The sequence below is a fragment of the Zonotrichia albicollis genome, chromosome 1 (assembly GCF_047830755.1).
Source record: "Zonotrichia albicollis isolate bZonAlb1 chromosome 1, bZonAlb1.hap1, whole genome shotgun sequence".
Lineage (NCBI taxonomy): Eukaryota > Metazoa > Chordata > Aves > Passeriformes > Passerellidae > Zonotrichia > Zonotrichia albicollis.
Window position 1 is genome coordinate 7754459 of NC_133819.1, and position 19019 is coordinate 7773477.

Genomic DNA, 19019 nt, shown 5'->3' on the forward strand with positions numbered 1-19019 from the left:
CTGTCACAAAGTTCTGCCTCATTCATTCATGTGTTGCCTTTCCAGCAATGGAACATGCAAACAGACTGTCCTGTATCATCAGCCCAGTGCTCAATCCTCACATCTGTCACCTGAGCCATGAACCTCTGTCCCCTGCAGCTCTGAATGAACTCAAACTCATCAGCACAAAGCCTGCTCTCACTGGCAGAGACATATTGCTGGAATACATAATGCAGGAGGCACAGATATAGAAATGGAGGGTGAGCTCATTGCTACCTACCTCAGGAAAGGAAAACCTGTCCAGCAGAAGGTTTGCCTGAGCTATCACACTCATTATTCAGTGAGGTTTTTGCTGTCATGAAAGACATTTGGAAATAATATAGAGTTTCGTGTTTCAGGTTCCAGAACAATGTCAGAAATAAATGAAACCATTATTTCATTGAACTGCTACAAGCTGCATATGGGCACATTTTAAAATATACTGAAAACCTAAGCAGGGGAAAATAAAAGGCAAAAAGAACAGTTTGAACACCTAATAGAGCACTGACAAATCTGATAAACAGAAGAAAAGAATTAATCAGTAAAGAACAAAGGAGCAAAGGAACATAGAGTAAGAATAATGTGTTAGCTTATGGGAAATAAAAATGTTTATTCCTTTGCTGTGCCTTAAGTCTCCATGTATGATCAGGTTCCTGCTGGTTCAGTGTGGTTCAGTGCTTGGCATGTGCCAAGCAGAAAGTCAAAGGGTTTGATTAACACTGAACTGCAGACGACCCAGAAAAGGCTGGCATCAATCTCCTTGTGGATTGCCCTGGATAAAGAAGGGTTAACAAACCCCAACCAGGGAAAGGCCCATCCAGGCACAGAAAATCCTGATATCACAGGACAGTTTCAGCAGGGCTTCAGCTTATTATTCACTCCCAGCTAGTTGAGACTTGTCGCAGACGTCTTTTATGAAAAATCCTTTCCTTAAAATTTTTCCTCCTGAGAAGCTGACAGGCCTCAGGAACAAAATGTAATGGTAGTCTGCTGCTGTGGAATGCAACAGGTGCATCTGTGATTGGCCCATGTTGGATGTTTGTAACTAATGGCCAGTCACAGTCAGCTGGCTCGGACTCTCTGTCCGAGACACAAGCCTTTGTTATCATTCCTTATTTTTCTATTCTTAGCCAGCCTTCTGATGAAATCCTTTCTTCTATTCTTTTAGTATAGTTTTAATATAATATTTACCATAAAATAATAATTCAAGCCTTCTGAAACATGGAGTCAGATCCTCATCTCTTCCCTTATCCTGGGACTCCTGTGAACACTTGTCACAGAGACTTGGAGTTAGCTTCATGTAGCCAGTCCTGTTGGTTCAGTGCTCCTGTGTCCCACCACATGGACCAACCTTCTGCCTTCCCTGGTAATCTGCTGCTCAACCTTTTCATGTAGTGGAGACTTCTCATGTGCCTCAGGGCTCTTGTTAACAAACAGAGTGCTCCCTTCCAGGAGATGCTTGCTTGCCACTTGTGGTGTTTGATTTTCCTTCTGCTGAGTCTCTTCTGTCTCTGGGGGGAAGTTGCAGTCACCCTATAAAAGTCAATCACCAGGTTCACCTGGGAGCTCTGTGTCAGAGTTCTGCAGGAGATCCTCTCCTTCATCCTCTCCTTCATAAATAATTCAGTGAGATAAGCATTTGTAAGGCAGTAGAAAAAGACAGCAGTTAATGCTGTTCAGTTTTTTTTCCCTTGGAAGAACACAGAGGCTGTTCCAGCAGGGTAAACAGGGTTTGTCACTGCAGTTCTAAAGGCTCCCAGTGCCCCAAGCAGCCAGCTGTGTATGTGCATTTTGGCTTTGCAAATGGGACTTGACTTTATAGCCAAGGAAATCTCCTTGCTGCCTGTTCTCCCCCAGCTGAAAGGTGTCTGTTTTCCCAAGAACAAGAAGCAAAACCCAAAACTTCCTCCAGTTTTCAGTGGGCTCTTTGTTTGCCTCAGCTTGCTCACAAAGAGTACTTTCTGTTTGCTGTGAATTCATTTTGCAGGGTGTTGGAGTGCTGAGCAATTCTAAATACAACCAATTAATAATAATACACCCATAATTTTTCTGCTTTTGCAGAATGAAGAGCCCGTTTTTTCCAGGGATGGTCGGAAGTTTTTCTTTGTCCGGGCGATTCCCCAGGGAGGACGTGGCCATTTCTACCACATTGCCATGTCATCCTCACAGGTAACTCCCTGCTGCTGCTCTGGGTCTCACCTGAGGCAGACAGCAATAAAAAGTGGTATCTGTGCTTGTTGCAATGAGATGGGGAGGTGAAGATGTAAAAAAGTCTTGGGCATAAAAGAAAACCTCCAATGATGCTTCATTTGGGCATAAGGTAATGTGAATTTCCAAAGAAAAAGGTCAGTGGACTGTGTCTTTCCAAACATTGTTATTGGTTTGGTTTTTTTAATGCCACCTCTATTGTAGATAGGTGAATCTCCACCCTGCCATAAAGGATTAAACAGAAGCATGTGGGCACCTATATTAGAGGAAGGGGTTTGAAGTTGCTCTGGGCTGAATTCACCTCATTATCTTCAGTGGAGTCATGGTTAAGATGATTCAGACCCTCTGTTATTTCTATGCCTGCAAATTCACAGAAATGGCAGGTGTAGTGGTGGAAATTGCAGATATTTTGTTTATTTTTCATGGACAATGGAGCCAGAAGAGCTCCTTTTTTCAGAAGTTTTAACAATAAAGAAATCTATTTCTCTTTTCTTTCTGGCAGCCCAACAGTAGCAATGATGACTTACAGGCCATTACATCTGGAGATTGGGATGTGACAAAGATACTGGCATATGATGAAAAGAGGCAGAAAATGTAAGTAAACTTTGGCCTGACAAATCAGACTTCCTTTGTTTAGCCCTGGGCTCTGGGCTGGTTACAAAGGTGTTGTGTATGCACTGAAACCTGGGAGCATAATGATGGGGATAAGAAAGCAGGGGAAGCTGTCTCCATTTTGGCTTAACCTCTCACACCATTACTCATATCTTGTGTTATTTTGAATAATCTGCACAGTTCAAACCTTTCTTTCTATGACTGTTAAATATACTTGTGCAGACAAGTAATTTCTCCTGTTGTAACTTCTGATATTTCCTTCTGTAGGAAAGCAGCCTGTTTCCATCAAACACTTTGTCAGTTTTGGAGAGAATCTTTTGTTGACCTGCATAAATACCAATGCAGTGGGAAAAAAAATTAAAAAGTATTTAGTTAGAATTAGGAAAAAAAAAAAAGATAAACAAGAAAAACAAACCCACACTTCTTCACACTTGCTCTTTCTGATTTTAAAATAAGTTCTGTAAACATTCCCTTTTTCAAATACACTTCAAGAAATTACATAAGAAAATATTTAGGCACCTTCTGGAATCAAATAACAGATTCCTTTCCACAAAAACTTTTGGGTGGATACAAGGTTCTCACCTCTCAGTTACTCAAGGTCTCTGAACAGTGGAATAAACAGTCTGTGGAATATGATAAACTTTGAGTGATCATTAAGAGCACAGTGCTTCCTCAAGATTTTGAATGCTCTCAGTTACCAATAACTTCAGAACAATACAAAATCATAGAAATATAGAATCACAGAATGGCTTGGGCTGGGGGAGAAAGAGCATCCAGTTCCATCTCCCTGCTGTGAGCAGGGACACTTTCCACTGGACCAGGTTCCCCCTCAAACCTGTCCTTGAACACTTCCAGGGGTGGCCTAAGTAGCAAACTAGCACCAAAATCTTATTGGCATTTTAAGTGGCCAGTCAATCAGAAAATGCCACACACAATTTGTAGAATCAAGATGTGTGCCTAGACAAGTGCAGATCAGCAGGGATGAAAACCCTTCCTGGCATTGTTCACCCCATGGATGCCACATTTGCTCCTGTGCTCTGGCATCATCCACACAAAATGCATTTGGGGGTTTAAATCAGATTTCACAGGTGGGATTGAGGTTGCCACCTCCTGCAGCATCACTTTTACCTCCAGAAGCTGCCACTGCACAGCAGAGCCTAGGTTGATTATCCAGAGAGGAGCTCAGCACAGTCTCAGCACAGAACAAGGACAACAAAGTGTTCTTCAGCTTCAGGCTCTGCTTCCCATCAAACCCTGATTAGCTGACTAGCTGGGCAAAGAATAAATGTGGCCAGAGAAGTAAAAACTTCCTCTAGAGAGAGAAGAAAGAGCTTTAAAAGAAATTCTTACCTATGAATCTTGAGGTAAAAGGTGGATGTCTTCCACTTAATCACTCGATTCTTTTTTAACCCACTGACATGACCAGTGTAGGACCCAAAGTTTTCCATGCTTGTTTTAAAAGCAGTGCAGTGTAAAATTACTTCCTTGAGCCTCATAGTGATGTGTCCCTCTGTATCCTTTCCTAGTTTAAACCTATCTTGCTTTTACAAGATCATGAAAATGGCAGTATGAGTGAAGATGTTGCATGAGACACTTCTAAACACCCTTCTAAAGGTGCAATTCACTTTTATTTTCCCCCTCCAGCTATTTCCACAGCACAGAAGATTCACCAAGAAGAAGACATTTATACAGGTATGTGCTTTACTAACTTCATATACAGAATTTCCCATTTCTTCAGTTTTACACGAATCATAAGCAATTGCAGTAGAAGCAATTTTTTAAGTTTTTTTTTTCTTTAATGGCATTGCAAGATCTTTCAGTCTGTCACTGGAAGAAACAGTGTAACCATGTAACCATAGCAATCAAAATGTTTGACACTTGGAAATGTTTTACATTTAGCAATTTTCTCATATCAATTCAAATTTTAAATTGGTGTCAAGATTGACTATCACAAAAAGATAGTTCACAATAGAACTGCTTAGCACTTGAAGGAATTCAGAGATACATAAAATAATGGTGTGGACTTTATAGTCTTTATACTTTTCAAAAGAGATTTTGAGAAATTTCATAGTAGCTCACCTCTTCATGAACTGAAAAGAATTAACAATATTTTATGTTTACAAACCTTTTATCTGCTGTTCCAGAAGATTTTAGCATTGTCCCTCAGTATATGATGAGTAAAAAGCTGGTTTTACAGCAAGCTATTGGTTGTGTTGCCGTTATGAAATGTTGTGGAAGCAGATTACAGAGTGGAGGAAACACAAATTTTTAAATAAACGCTTTGGAATCATTATTCCATTTGTCCTGTTTTTCTTCTCAGTCACCCTGCTGCCATCACAACATCTGCCACGAAGGGCAGAGCGGGTGAAGGCGTCAGTGGACAAGGGACAGTCAGTGCATTTTCCTTCTCTCATATGACATCATATCTTTTTGTTCCTCAGTGGGAAGGAAAGTAGAGCAAAATAAATTACCTGTGATTGAATAGTTTTTTTCTTTTGAGATCTATATGCCTGTTCACTGCACTCCACAGTTTTTTGAGAATATTTTCTTGAAGAAAATTTTAAAAATTTAATTAACCTTTCATTTCTTTTGAAATGAGAAGAAAACCTCACTTTAAAAACAGAGTCCAGGCAGAGTTCAAGAGCTGCTGGCATGAGTGAAAGCACTCCCCACTCCTCCTTGTCAGCATCCATCTCACCCTGGTGCCTCATCAGCCTCATCTCCCCACACAGACAACAGAGAAAGAGCAGATGAAGACCTGTTTAGGAGAGTTTTCCCCCTCCTTTTTTTGTGTTTGATTTAGTAGATTTAATTAGGACAGTAGTCAGAGATAAAATCTGAGCCTAAACAAGAGTCCATGATTACTCATTTCAGTCTCTGTGATCCTAAAAAGATTTCTCAGCCTCATCTCTTGAAATGGTAGCAAAAAATCACTCATCTGCATTACAGTAATACTGGAAAGATCTCTTGGTTAGTATTCTTGAAGTTTCAAAATGCTATCTATTAATATTTGCAAGTAATCTGTAATTCTTCAACATTCAGTAGACTCTTAGCAGCAAACTTGTAAGTAAACAGAGAGGCCACATTACCTTCCTCAACAGGAGATCCCTAAATACAACCTCTCCTTTCTGCTTGGGGGTTTTAAGAGCAGAGGTTTTTTATTTAAACCTGTACAAAGGGCTTTGGCCTCTGAGGCAGCAGCTAGCAAATCAGACCAGTAGTGAAACCAATAAGAAACTTAGAGAAAGCAATTCCAGCTCTTTATTGTCTGTTATAATACAAATAAGTGTTGAAATGTTGCTCCTTTGTTTCATGCCTTCATCCACCAAATTATTACTTCCTCTTCTGAAATTGCAACCATCATTTTCTTTTAAAAACTGTGCCTTCCTTCATAACCACCTGACCTTGCAAAATGACATCAGTATCCATTTATATATTCTCTATTCAAGCAGGGGAGGAAAAAAATCCATCATTGCTATTTAAACTCAACCAAATGGAAATACTTTGTCTCTTGCTAATGTTGGACACATTAGATTTATATTCTTGTTCTAAAGAAAGGTTCAAGTAATGTTGCTTTCAAATAACATTTGCTCAGTGACCTTCATGGAATTGTATTAACTTTTTCAGTGCAAGCACAAATGGGAACTTCAACAGGAGGTGCCTGTCCTGTGATCTGATTGAAAACTGCACTTATTTCAGTGCATCCTTCAGCCACAATCTGGAATACTTCCTGCTGACATGTGAAGGTATGTGCTGGGTTCTGTCACTGCAGTTGTTGTGCCTCAGGGGCAGGATTTAGAGCCAGCACTGTCATCTTCAGACATTCTGTGTACCTGAGGTCAGCTTTGAAAGACTTGACATGAATATGTTTCTTTTAAAGCTTTACTCTTGACATTTTTCTTTTATATTTTTACTTGTAGCTAGAAAGCAAATATTTACAACCTTTTTCTGTGTATACATGCACTGAAGGTAGAGGTAGATTCCCCCAGCCACCACAAGCATCCTTAAAGGGAAATAACAGCAAAACCTGGAGGATATAAAACATCAGAAATTTTATGAGAGAGAAGCCAGCAAGGTGGGATAGACTGTGGGTGACTGGGACTAAGTTCCAGATACATCAACCAATAACACTGTGAATAGAGGGATTTAAAGTTACGAGAAGAAAATTTGCCAAAAAGGCAGCTTACAGAAGTGCTCCTGGTGGACAGTGTGAGTACAGAATAGCTGGTGTATCTTCCCTGCTCATATGTCATAGATCTGCTTTAACTTGGCATAATCTGCAGGTCCAACAGGGATTTCCTGTTTAGAAAATGCCTGAGTATCCAAGAGGCTAAAGACGTATTTCAGGAGAAGAGTCATTGAAGTTTTCTCCAGCTCGGTCAAGACTAAATGCAGAACTCTACAAAACTTAATCTATATTATTTAATTCTGCTTAATTATCCAAAATTGCACACAAAATGTATGCACACCAGTCATCTGCTCCTGGGATTGAAGCTGCTCAAATGGCTGCATGTCCTCTGCAGAGAGACCTGTAATGGTTGGATGGATGAACAGAGTCTGACAAGGTGGAGTTTAACAAGTCCAAGTGCCCAGTCCTGTATTTTGGCCACAATAACCCCTGCAGTGCTCTGGGCTGGGCATGGTGTGGCTGGACAGTACCCAGGCACAAAGGGACCTGGGGGTGCTGGTGACAGTGACTGACCATGAGCCCACAGTGTGCCCTGGTGGCCAAGAAGGCCAATGGCATCCTGGCCTGGATCAGGAATGGTGTGGCCAGCAGGAGCAGGGAGCTCATCCTTCCCCTGTACTTGGCACTGATGAGGTCCCACCTGGAGTGCTGTGTCCAGCTCTGGCCCCTCAGTTTGGGAAGGATGTTGAGATGTTTGAGGGAATCCAGAGGAGGCAACGAGGCTGGAGAGGGGCTGGGAACACAAACCCTGTGAGGAACCCCTGAGGGAGCTGGGGGTGCTCAGCCTGGAGAAAAGGAGACTCAGGGCTGCCCCATCACTCTCTGCAGCTCCTGAAAGGTGCCTGTGCTCAGCTGGGGCTGGGCTCTTTCTGCAGCAGCACTGACAGAAACAGAGGACACAGTCTCAAGCAGTGTCGAGGGAAATATAGGTTGGATATTAGGAAGAAGTTTTTTATGGAAAGAGTGATAAAGTTCTGGAATGGCTGCCTGTGGGGGTGGTGGAGTCGCCATCCCTGGATGTGTTTAAAAACAAACTGGATGTGGCACTGGGTGCCAGGGTTTAGTTGAGGTGTCAGGGAACAGGTTGGACTTGATGACCTTGAAGGTCTTTTCCAACCCAGTGATTCTGTGATTCTGTGAAAAGGCCTGAAAAGCAAACAGGAAATTCCTTATTTTCAACAGCTCAAGAGAAATGTGAGTAGGTTTTGAAGGGATATTAGGAAGGAATTCTTTACTGTGAGCAAGATGATGCCCTGGCACAGGTTGCCTAGAAAAGCTATGGATGCCCCATCCCTGGAAGTGTTCAAGGCCAAGTTGGATGGGACTCTGAGCAATCTGGGATGGTGGTGCCCATGGCAGGGGGACAGCAGGGATCTCTGTGGGGATGCAGGGGCTGCCCCTTCTCTGACTCTCAAGAATCCACTGCTGCCACTGTTTGTGGTGAGCACCAAGGGTAAGGAAGGAATATTTGTGATGATAGAATGGAAATAATCAAGATAAAGTGGAGAAGTAGAACAGTTTGTATAAAGTAAAATACCTGGATTAAGACAATTGTAAAAACATGTTTTTCCCCTGGAAGGGAATGACAGGTTGCATGTCAGAGGCATTTAGAGGTACTAAAAGAAATATCTGGCAACACAGTACAGAAAAATAGCATTAACAGGGCAATACACTAATTGATTTCATGGACTAATTAACTTAATGCACTTACCTGTAAATCTGAATCTATAGTTATGGCAGACATATGCAGAGAAGTGTCATTTGTCAAAAAACATTCAGTTCTGTAGTAAATATTATGTTTACTAAGTTCCTCCTTCTAAAAAAAAAAACTTTGTTTAGGTTTTTTTTTTTTGTTTTCATTTCAAGAACAACTGTCAGGAGCTACCAGAGACAATGTCCATTTCCTTTGCATCAAGAAAATTGTTGTACTGTAATTAGAAGCATTTGTGAATAACAAGATTAAGGTTTCTGAAGGGCCTTATCAACAATTATGAGATGATTTTGTTTTTATTACATTATCACAAAAACCTGCAGTGATACCTGAAGAGATTAATTAGTTTTATTAGTGTGTACATTAATCCAGTACACAAGATAATGATTTTGCACAATAAACTGTGAGCCTGATTCTCAGCTGCTGTAAACAATAACTCAATTATAAGGTCATTAGGATTAGATATATTTACATCTGCTGAATATATCTTTGTCTGAATTTAGTTATTCAGGACTAAATCCTCAAATCTCACTATAGCACAAATGCAGCACAGCTTCATCTGTGGAGCTCATCTCAGTGTCTCCATTCAGGAAACTTTAAAAAAAAATATGCATACATGAGAAAGTACAGAAATCTTGGTAGAGTTTCCATTTTCAGTGATTTTATAAAAATATCAGTCTATTGCATTTGGTGGAATTATTCCTTACTTACATGAATGTGAAAGATCTTTCAGCCTATTTGCTTTCAAGCAATTGGAGGGAACCACGTTTCTTTTTGGCATTTTTCATGTAGGATCCATCCAATTCAGGTGTGTGCTGTGGGTGCACTTGCAGCAGGGACAGCTCCCTCTGGCTCCTGCTGCAGCTGATGTCAGACAGGTCAGTGGAAACCTCTGTTCTGGATGAAGCACAAATTTCTGGATAAAAACATCATCCTGTCAGACTTTGGTGATATGAATAGGTGTTGTGGTTTCATGGAGAATCATCTGGATCCACTAAGAGGACAATTCCTCTTGCACAGCTCCTCAGACTGCTTAGCCACAGCTTGGCCATGCCTCAGCTCCTCAGGGTGTTGGGTCATTGCTCACAAGCATTCATGCTCTGGTATGGTTTAGATTAACAGGAAATCTTATTTATTCATATGCACGTATAACAAAAAAAAAGGAAAAGGTCCTTTGTCACAGACATCTTTTATGAAAAATCCTTTCCTTAGGATTTTTCCTCCTGAGAAGCTGAAAGGCCTCAGGAACAAAATGTAAACAATGGTTATCTGCTGCTGTGGAATGCAACAGGTGCATCTGGGATTGGTCTCATGTGGTTGTTTCTAATTAATGGCCAATCACAGTCAGCTGGCTCAGACTCTCTGTCCGAGCCACAAGCTTTGTTATCATTCTTTGCTATTCTATTCTTAGCTAGCCTTCTGATGAAATCCTTTCTTCTATTCATTTAGTATAGTTTTAGTATAATATATATAATAAAACAATAAATCAAGCCTTCTGAAACATGGAGTCAGATTCTCATCTCTTCCCTCATCCTCGGACCCCTGTGAACAGTCACACTCCTTGAATGAGGATCTATCAAGGGCCACTGCAAATCCTGTAATTGATCCAGCAGACAGAGCAAGCCCACCAGGTTGAACAAGAGTTTGCCTTCTTCCCCAAGGGCTTCTGCCAGGAGTTCCCATCTCTGCTTCCCCCCAAAAAATCCCCACAGTTGGAGCCAATGCTCAAGACCAGACAGTGGCAGACAATACCTGTGGCTGTTTGGTGCTTTCTTCTCCATAACATGTCTAACATGCATAAATTTGTATCTAAATATGTGTCAAGTACATAAATCTCCATAATATGTATAAAATGCATCAATATGTATTAAAGCACCCAGAGCTCAGGTCTTGCTGTCTGCTCTGTGACTGTGACATAAAATGAGTGTTCATAGTGATCACTGGTGTACCCAATGTCAGCCCCATATGTATCTTTGGAGGTAGCTAAAATAAATTATTTTCCTGTAATCAAGCCTGTAGTAGCTTAAAAATTTGTATTTTGTCAGCTGTCTACAGGACAAACACATGGGCAAACTTTTATGGCTTGAAAATAATGTCTGTACTGACAGAGAATAACCTCCGCCATACCTCAGCTTCACTCTGTCTCTTCTTTTGTGACCTTTTGTTGCAAATTTCTTTGAGTTTAGAGCCACAGACATGACTTTGGCTCAGCTGAACTTCTCTACAATGGATGGCAAGGTTTGTAAGATTTGAGCAATCAATCAGTGCTTATAAAATACTTTGTGATACTTAAATGAAAGGCAAGGGAAAGGCAAAATATCAACCCTAAAAGAACCCCAAAAAAACAAGAAAGGACTGGCATCGCTCATTTGATCCCAAAGGGCATGAACTGGAAGTTTTCTACTCACTCTTTTGATGCTTTAAAGGGAACATATAATTTCTTTAAGAGATTTTTTGCTGTCCTGCAGAATATATTTCACAACTTTGCTACCTGGCACAGGCTGAAATGAGAGCAGCTGCTGCAATAGAAGGTAACCTCTCTTGAAAGAGGACAGTGTAATGCTTGCTGTCAGGAGGCAGCATTTATTGCAATCAGTCAGTCCCAGAAGGCCAGTTACCTTATTTTTCATCTAATTTTATATGCTCATGATTGAATTACTGTAGCAGGATCTAAGGAAACATGATGGTTTGCAGACTGCTGCTAGATTATCTCCTCTAGACATGGTTGAAAAAGCAATATCTTCTTGACCAAGGTCACTCCTACTGTCATTTGCACCATAAAATATATGGGTTTACACTTCTGCCTCTTCTCATAAACCAGCACAAGCACCTCCACTGATTCCATCTAAGATAAACAGAAATAAAATCTGGATGGAAGTGGTTTGCTATTTGACACATAAATTTAATTGAGGTTGGATTTTTCTCATCTGAAATGGGATGTAAATTTTAATTTCATTAAGAAAAGGATAAGAAGCTGCAATTTTTGGCTATGGGAAGCAATTTATTCCTGTTTCTTAAGTGGGACTCAGATATGTAGGGGGCAAGTCTGAATGACACCAGCCAATAAAGCACTAAAACCCATTTTTAGGTGATAGCTCCTTCTCTGAAGGATGAAGCCCAATCAATTACTACCCCTGTAGTCAACTGTGCAGTGTTTTAGTATTTCCATTGTACATGGGTGTGACCATGTTCACAGGGGTCCGAGGATGAGGGAAGAGATGAGGATCTGACTCCATTTTTCAGAAGGCTTGATTTATTATTTTATGATATATATTACATTAAAAAATACTAAAAGAATAGAATAAAGGATTTCATCAGAAGTCTAGCTAAGAATAGAAAAAGAAAGAATTAATAACAAAGGCTTGTGGCTCAGACTCTCTCTCCAAGCCAGCTGACTGTGATTGGCCATTAATTACAAACATCCAAGATGGGCCAATCACAGATACACCTGTTGCATTCCACAGCAGCAGATAATCATTGTTTACATTTTGTTCCTGAGGCCTGACAGCTTCTCAGGAGGAAAAATCCCAAAGAAAGGATTTTTCACAAAAGTTGTCAGTGACATATGGGGACACTTTGTCTTCAGCGGCTCCTTCTGTCTCTCCCCAGAGTAACCAGGCAGCACCACTCAAACCCAACTCCTGATGAGGTTGTTCATGGGGAAAGCAAGGGAAGCAGCCTGTCCTGGCACAGCACAGTGCTCTGACACTCAGGGGTTTTGGCTGCAGTGTCTTCACTATCATAAAAAATCTGTGAGCTCACAGAGACTTTCAGCTGGACTCACAGAGCTGGCAAATGTGTCCTGGAGCCTGGAGTTCATGTCCCTGATATGGCAGACTGTGGCATCAATGCATCCTTTATATCAGCTGGTCCTTTTCCATCAGCTGACCTCATCCACAAGCTCATCCTGGCCCTAGGTTTTGTGTGGTTTTCCCCACAAAGGGCTAATGCCTTCTGAGGCAAGAGGACTAGAAGGGAAGACCCTGACCAGTGCATAGATCTCTGCAATAAATGACATTTAATACACAATGAAAATGATAGGTGGAGGGCAGAGTTGTTCTTGGGATGCCTACCAGCCTGCTTATCAAAGTTCTCTCTAATCATGTGTTATCAAGAAGGGATTAATCATTTTTAGGGATGTCACAAAAAAAAAAAATTGGAGGGGAGAGGGCTGTAACAAGTGCTAAGGGGAGTTTTGTCTCACACTTGGCCTGGTTGCTGGGGATAGAGAAGTGCCTTGGCCACTACACTGTGTGTTATTCTTCAACCAGCCACCAATTAGGGAAGAAACAGCTTTCACTTTGAGGAGGGGCAGCAGTGTTACTGAACAGGGAATTATCTTCTTCTATAGCTCTTCCTCTTCTTTCAGATACAATACAATTTTTTTGTTCCAAAATGCCATAAAACCACTGTTATTTATTCTGTCTCTTTGAATATTATCTCTGCTGGAAGCTGTGTCTGTGGCTGACTGACAGCCTTTATTGTCAGTCTTGTACAGGCCAAATGACTTTAAAGCTGCCTCTCTCTTTAGAGAGAAGAAAACAGATTTTTTAAGAAAAATGTTACAATATTGTCACCTGATTTGGCTCCTCTCTGGCACAGTGGTTCTCAGCAGCTTAGCCTAGATGCTGTAGATCAGTGATGACAGGTAACAGAAATGAAGCCATTTCTGCCTTTCCTAGCAGGCAACTCTGCAGCTGTGGAGCAAAATGTTATGTTGTAACTGAGCTGTGCTTGATAAAATGCCTAAAGAACAAGTACAAAAGGAATTGGTCTGGGTATATCCGCTTTTCCCCGTTGTGACAACAGCTCTGTCACTGCAGTGCTGGCCCTGAGGAACTGAGGGGTGCCTATAGGCCTGGGAAATCTTTAAAATCCTAAAAATAGGATTTATGGCTCTTACATCTTGCCAGATAAAATCGTGTTTCAATCCCATTCACAGATAACAAGTGGTACAAAAGCACTGATTAGAAAAAACTCTGCAATTTAAGGATCTCCTCTGAGAGTGATTCACACTAATGAAGGAGCAGCACAACCAAATTAGCAATGATCTGAGTCAAGTTTCTCATGCCATTGGACATTCATTCATTCTGTTTGTGCTTTTATGAGTTTTGAAGTGCTGCAAGTTTTTTTTTTTCCTTTATAGAAGCAGCAGGTAGCTATAAACTTCTCAGCTCCTTAAACTGTTTCTTGAGAATTTAATTATCTTCTTTCCTCCCTCTTGGTGAAACTTGGAAAGACCATCTGGAAATGGAAGCATTTGAGAGCATCACTTGCTGCTTTCACTTAATAGGTTTATGCTGAGCCTTGAAAAGTCCTTTTGTTGTTCCATATTTGTTTTATTTTCCAGAATTTTGCTGGGGTCAGGAAAGATTTTCACTACCAAGTTTTATCAAATGATCTGACTCTGCTTTGTGGCAGGTTGTCTCCTGATTTTGCTGTCAAACACTTTTTGGCACCACAGAGCCCAGAGCATGATTTAAAAAGGTTCAGCCTTCCACTGTGGAGAGGTCTAAATCTCTGGCTTGGAATCCTTTTAGGTATCCAGGTTGTTCTGCCCACTGATGTGGACACAACACAGATGACAGAAGTCTGAAATGTTTGGTGCTTCTGGAGTTTACCGTAGACAGAGACATTTTTAGTGTGGGTGAGTCTAAGCCATGAAATCCTTTGAGTGAAATCAGTGTTTTCTGATGTGAAATCAGTGTTTTCTAATGAGGGCTGCTTTAGGAGAAGCATTTGTGGTGTTGGGCCCAGGATCCAAACCCAGGTTTGTGTCCTTGACCAGTGACACCTCTCTAAACCCAGTCAGCGATTGCTCACCAGCATTTCTCCTGCTTTCTTTTAATAACATGGAAGGTTTTTTAGTAAAAATCACAGACCAGCACTCCTGGGCAAGGAACTTTTAATGGAGGCTGGAAGTGGTCAGAATAGTGGAAAAACTGGGTCATTAATGTTGCTTTATGCACTGCATGTCCCATGAACAGTGTGAGATAAGCTCAGCCAGCAGCTGGGTGGGTGGGAAAACCTTTGAAGCATCAACTTCAGCATCCAGCATCACTGCATAGCTCAGCTCAATATTTAATCCCCAGGATTTTTTTTTTTCCCTAATGTCAGCAAACATAAAATTCTGAGCAATGTTTCTAGTATTGTGGCTATACTTCATGTCATTACTGCATAAAGATGTGGACCTTTTTTGAGGAGATTCATATTTTGGAAAATCTCCTAATATTTTATTCTCTCATGGGATTACCAGCTGATTTAGAGAGAAATGAATGTGTGCCATAGAAAAGATAAATTAAAATCAATAAATCACATGGATTTGTTGATGAATTTTACTAACAAAATAACATTTTGCTTTGGTTTGCCCATTGACTTATGGATTCAGTCTGTTTCATCTGCACTTATAAATGGCTTTGGGGATTTTTTTTACATGAAAATTGCTTAAAATATCACTCTTGTGAAAATTTTGAATGCAACATTCATCAAAAAACAGGGGTTCTACTCATAAAGACTTTGTGAATAAAAGTGTCTGAATTCTTTCTGCCTCAGGACAGAAGATCATGACATTTGTCTTTCACTGCGAATGAATCAAATCACATTTTTCTTCAGTTACTCCATCAAAATCAGGGGGCCATGTCACACAGATATTTTTGGCAGCAATTTTTACATTGATGGGTCCTTCAACAGAAAGAGCTTAATATTATTTAATATCTCAGGAAAATCCTATGCTGATATTTATCAGGATACAGGAAGGGAGAATAGAAGTTTTATTGTTGAAAAAAAATACAGCACTAAGTTTTAATTTGAATTATGGAAAGGTGTGAGAATCCTTTTCCAGATGGTCATTTTCATGCTTTTTCCAAGTGGGGAGCAGAGGCACAGTGAGAATTGGGGGCTTGCCTATGGACACATCTGGAGTCAAATATCATGACCCCCATTTCCATCTTCATATTGCAAGCCAGTACTCCAAGGAAAAGCAGCACTGACTCCTGGAGCAGACCAGAAATATGACTCTTTCTGCAGCCTGTTTCCACTGTGGCTGGTGGATAATTAACCCTCTTCAGGATTTTTGCAATAATGTACCCATCAGGGATGTGTCTGCCCAGCTCCTGCAATAAGAGGTTGGTTCATGCCTTCAGGCAGGAGAATAATGAACCTCTCTCTACATCTTCCTCAGTTCCTTCATTTAATCAGACCTTTTAACCTGTGCCATTTGGGCCAGACCTACCATTCCAGGAAAGCAATGGAAAATCTGGAGATGAGGATATTTTAACTAACCATGGACAAGCAGAATGTAAATCAATGATTCACAAAGCACAAGTGCATAAAGCAGTGTTTTAAACCTCTCTGCATTGCCCATGTGTTGCCTTAAATATCACATAGAAATGTTGCATGTCACAGTCTCATCAATAACATCCCTGGAAACAGATTGTAATTAGCAGTTGTTATGCTCAGGTAAACATCAGTGCGAGCCATAATGGAAGTACACATTGGCTCTTCCCTCAATGTACTGGGCTATTTATGAACTGTAAAACAGCTCCATATTTAGGCAAATTTATCTGCAAAAAGCAGGTGGATTGCTTCTTTGTTCTCCTTTCTTTTACAAAATAATCATGTTTTTTGGACATGTTTTTTGGACATCTTACTGTTGGATTCTCTAAATCTTCAGTTGGATGTGGATCCCTATGATACATACACTTGCAAACAGGTGGTTTTTACAACAGTTGCTTTAATTTGGTGACCCACATCCAAACATGGAGAATTCAAGGACACATTTGCTAACAGTGCTCTGAGAAATCCTAACCAGCTGCCAAATGCTGGTTAGGACACATGGATTTGGTTTTTTTCTGCTGTCATGAGCTCCTTTAGAGAATTCAAGAAGGTCCTGTAATTCCAGTTTCCTGGAGGAGCTGTGAAAATGAAGTCCATTACTGACTGCCATGCTCAGGTGTGCAGTGACAACAAGGGGCACAGAGGCTCCTAGACAGATAAATTTCCAGAATGGTTTTGAAAGCTTCAGTGAATCCTCAGTCTATTCACTGCAGAGAAACCTTCCTAGCACAGCAACCCAGCCATCAGTATGCAGGAGAGCACTCCTGTGACAGGACCAGCATGTAAAAGTGATTAAATGGTTGTGGAGTGAGGAGCCAACAAGGCACAGCTGGAGACGTTTGCACCTTGTCTCAACAGCACCCCAAAAACGAGCCTGTGATTACACCACAGGCCTCAAAAAGTGCAGGGCCAGTCCTCCCAGGTGCTGCAGCCTCAGAGGAGCCCTCTGTGTCCCTCTGTGTGCTGCAGGACAGGGCTGCAGCAAACCCAGCCTCCCGTGCCCCCATTGCAGCACTCAGCGCCTTTAGGGACAGGCACGGATCTCAAACCAGATTGGGGTTTGAGTTGCAGCAGCACTAAAAGCAGATATGGAAAATGTAACAACCCATTTTGGCTTAACGCACATCATTATGTATTTTCACAGCACTAGGAGTGTATCAGGATCTGGGAAATCCAATGCAGCTGCAAGGGGAATTATGTTCCTGTGGCTTTTTTTCACTTGGAGGGTGCTCAGACATGCATGTGTGTGCTAGCTGCTTCTGGTGGGTGATTTGGAGCTACTGAGCTTCTTAGAAAGATTTGAACAGAGAAACAATTTTCTTCTCAAATGCTACTGGGGTAATATTTCATTAGGAGAATGCCTAACTTAAAATAACAGAATAATGCCCAACTTAAAATAACAGAAACTCTTTTTCTTGTTTTTGAGAGGTGAAAAAGCTGAAGATCCCATTTAACCTCCCCAGGTAACAAGTCCATGGTGACTTGGAGCATCTCTGGCAGATAACCAGGGAAAGCTTGTGGTTGTGGGTACAAATATCTCACTCCAGGGCCTGAGAACAATATTAAATGCAAAGAGAGGAAATACCTTCATTTAATCCCTACTTAAATTTAGTTAGGTAGAAAGCCTGCTGCTTGGCAAGATTTCTGGATTTGTGTCAACTAAAAATGTCATAAAACTGCCCATCGTGGTAAAGGCAAAGTATCTTAGAAAGGCTCACTTCCTACTGGAATTCAAGCAAATGTTTTCCAAGTGCAGCTGGTCCTGCTAGGAGGGCCAGAGCTTGGCAGGTGACCTTTGGCAAATATCATAATAAATTAAGTTGTTGAGATCTAGAGAGACTTAATTGGATACTGAAATAACTATTAGCACTGGAAATGGGGTTTATTAACCAAGTCAAGAGCCTATGGATATAAAAGTGCAGAAGGCACACCTAGGTTTAAACAAATGTGAAAAGCTGATGCCTGGATTTTATTGCTGGGATCTGCACCAGCGGGAGGCTACAGCTCCATGTAGCATGCTAGTAGCTCTGAAGACCTCAGGCAAGGTTGAGATCCTTCTTTAAATATTTTCTTTACTGCTGACACCATGAGCGATAACTGCCAGGTGGTGACTGGGAGGAGGAAACCCAGGGGAAGGTTGTTTCTGCTGCTGTCCCAACTGGTTGTGCCTCCCTGGGCCCCACCTCACCCTCCTGAGAAATGCAATAACCCCCTGTTAAGCTCCTTATTGTATCTTTCCTCAGTACATCTCAGAGGATCACAGATCTGCCTGTCCACAAGGACTGGAAAGCAAAGTCAGGGCAGACCCATTCTCTGGCTTTTTCACCAACCTGCTTGCTGTGCCACAAACAGGTTCAGGTGGGCTCAGGAACTGAACTAAATGAAAATTGAATTGATTTTTTTTTTTTTTCTGCTGGGATCAGATGTTCCAGAAGCTGTTCTGCTGCTTTACTGGATGATTTTACGAACATTTCTGATCTTGCAAGGGAGTGGGACAGGCTGGCATGGGACCAAAGTGCTGAGGTGGGGATGAGAATGGACAATTCTAAATTCAATGCCTTAGGGAACCTCAGTGAGGATTTCATCATCATAGAAACATGGAATACCCTGAGTTGGAAGGGTCCCACAAGGATCATCAAAGTCAACCCTGTCCCTGCACAGAAACACCCCAAGCATCATTTGGAAAATTTTTATGGACCACCTGATATCTACAGCCTATTACTGCTGCACTCCAGAGTAGAGTGGTATCTATATTCTATATCATTCAAAAATAAAACATGATTTTCTTCATTCCACCCAGATGTAATATGTTTTTTTAAATTTCACCAAGTGCTATAGTATTCTTCAATATAAAGTTTTGCTACTTGGTTCTTGATGTGCAGGTCTTGAGGGTTTGTGTTTTCTGAACAGCCTTAGCAGTCCTTGGCAGGGTTCTGGGTCTCCAGC

At 41.2% G+C, this 19019-nt stretch overlaps 1 protein-coding gene across 5 annotated transcripts in view; it reads left to right on the forward strand.

Moving 5' to 3' along the window:
* Positions 1–19019, forward strand: part of DPP6 (dipeptidyl peptidase like 6) — a 572065-nt gene that overhangs the window by 526239 nt on the left and 26807 nt on the right. For all 5 annotated transcript variants that reach the window (XM_074550874.1, XM_074550925.1, XM_005480421.4 and 2 more), the window contains exons 13-16: positions 2080–2187; positions 2729–2820; positions 4483–4530; positions 6466–6584. In XM_074550874.1, the coding sequence (XP_074406975.1) occupies positions 2080–2187; positions 2729–2820; positions 4483–4530; positions 6466–6584 (367 nt within the window). The remainder of the gene's footprint in view (positions 1–2079; positions 2188–2728; positions 2821–4482; positions 4531–6465; positions 6585–19019) is intronic.